This window comes from Orycteropus afer, unplaced genomic scaffold (genome assembly GCF_000298275.1).
Source record: "Orycteropus afer afer isolate SDZICR_OR568_19922 unplaced genomic scaffold, OryAfe1.0 scaffold00005, whole genome shotgun sequence".
Lineage (NCBI taxonomy): Eukaryota > Metazoa > Chordata > Mammalia > Tubulidentata > Orycteropodidae > Orycteropus > Orycteropus afer.
In genome coordinates, this window is record NW_006921592.1 from 9,064,505 (window position 1) to 9,065,157 (window position 653).

Consider the following 653-nt stretch of genomic DNA (forward strand, 5'->3'; position numbering starts at 1 on the left):
TGTTCTTCTGATCTGTTTTGAAAAGGCCCATGTGACTCAGAGTGTAGTGAGGTTGGCTGTGATGGACCCGGGCCGGACCACTGCAATGACTGTTTGCACTACTACTACAAGCTGAAAAACAATACCAGGTAAGAAAGAGACCACAATGTGGTTGCACCTAAGAGATGCCTTATTTGGGGTACTTGGTCTTATGTAAATGCATTGCTGCTTCAACACCTTGTGGATGAAAAAGCCTTATCAAACCAAATTTGGCCCTTTGGTTGTGGTGTAACTCATGATTTTAAAAGGATTTTGAGGCTGAAGATAGCTGTATGCTTACACCTCCCTGAGGATGCTATGGACTGAGTTGCTGATGACACAGCCCTTCTTCATTGTCATTCCGCAATGCAGGATTTGTGTCTCCAGCTGTCCGCCTGGCCACTACCATGCTGACAAGAAACGATGCAGGAAGTGTGCGCCCAACTGCGAGTCATGCTTTGGGAGCCACAGTGACCAGTGCCTGTCCTGCAAATATGGCTACTTCCTGAATGAAGAAAATAATAGCTGTGTTACTTACTGCCCTGAGGGTTTTTATCAGGATTCCAGTGAGTTGCTTTCACATATTTGTGTTTCAAAGAGGAAAACTGGGTTTTGTCTTTAAATAAGTGGCCATC

General features: G+C 45.0%; 1 protein-coding gene across 1 annotated transcript in view; it reads left to right on the top strand.

Annotated features, from left to right (window-relative positions):
- PCSK5 (proprotein convertase subtilisin/kexin type 5) overlaps nt 1–653 on the top strand; it is a 600,269-nt gene that overhangs the window by 384,499 nt on the left and 215,117 nt on the right. Inside the window, exons 15-16 of the mRNA XM_042780610.1 lie at nt 26–128; nt 391–584. Of these exons, the coding sequence (XP_042636544.1) occupies nt 26–128; nt 391–584 (297 nt within the window). The remainder of the gene's footprint in view (nt 1–25; nt 129–390; nt 585–653) is intronic.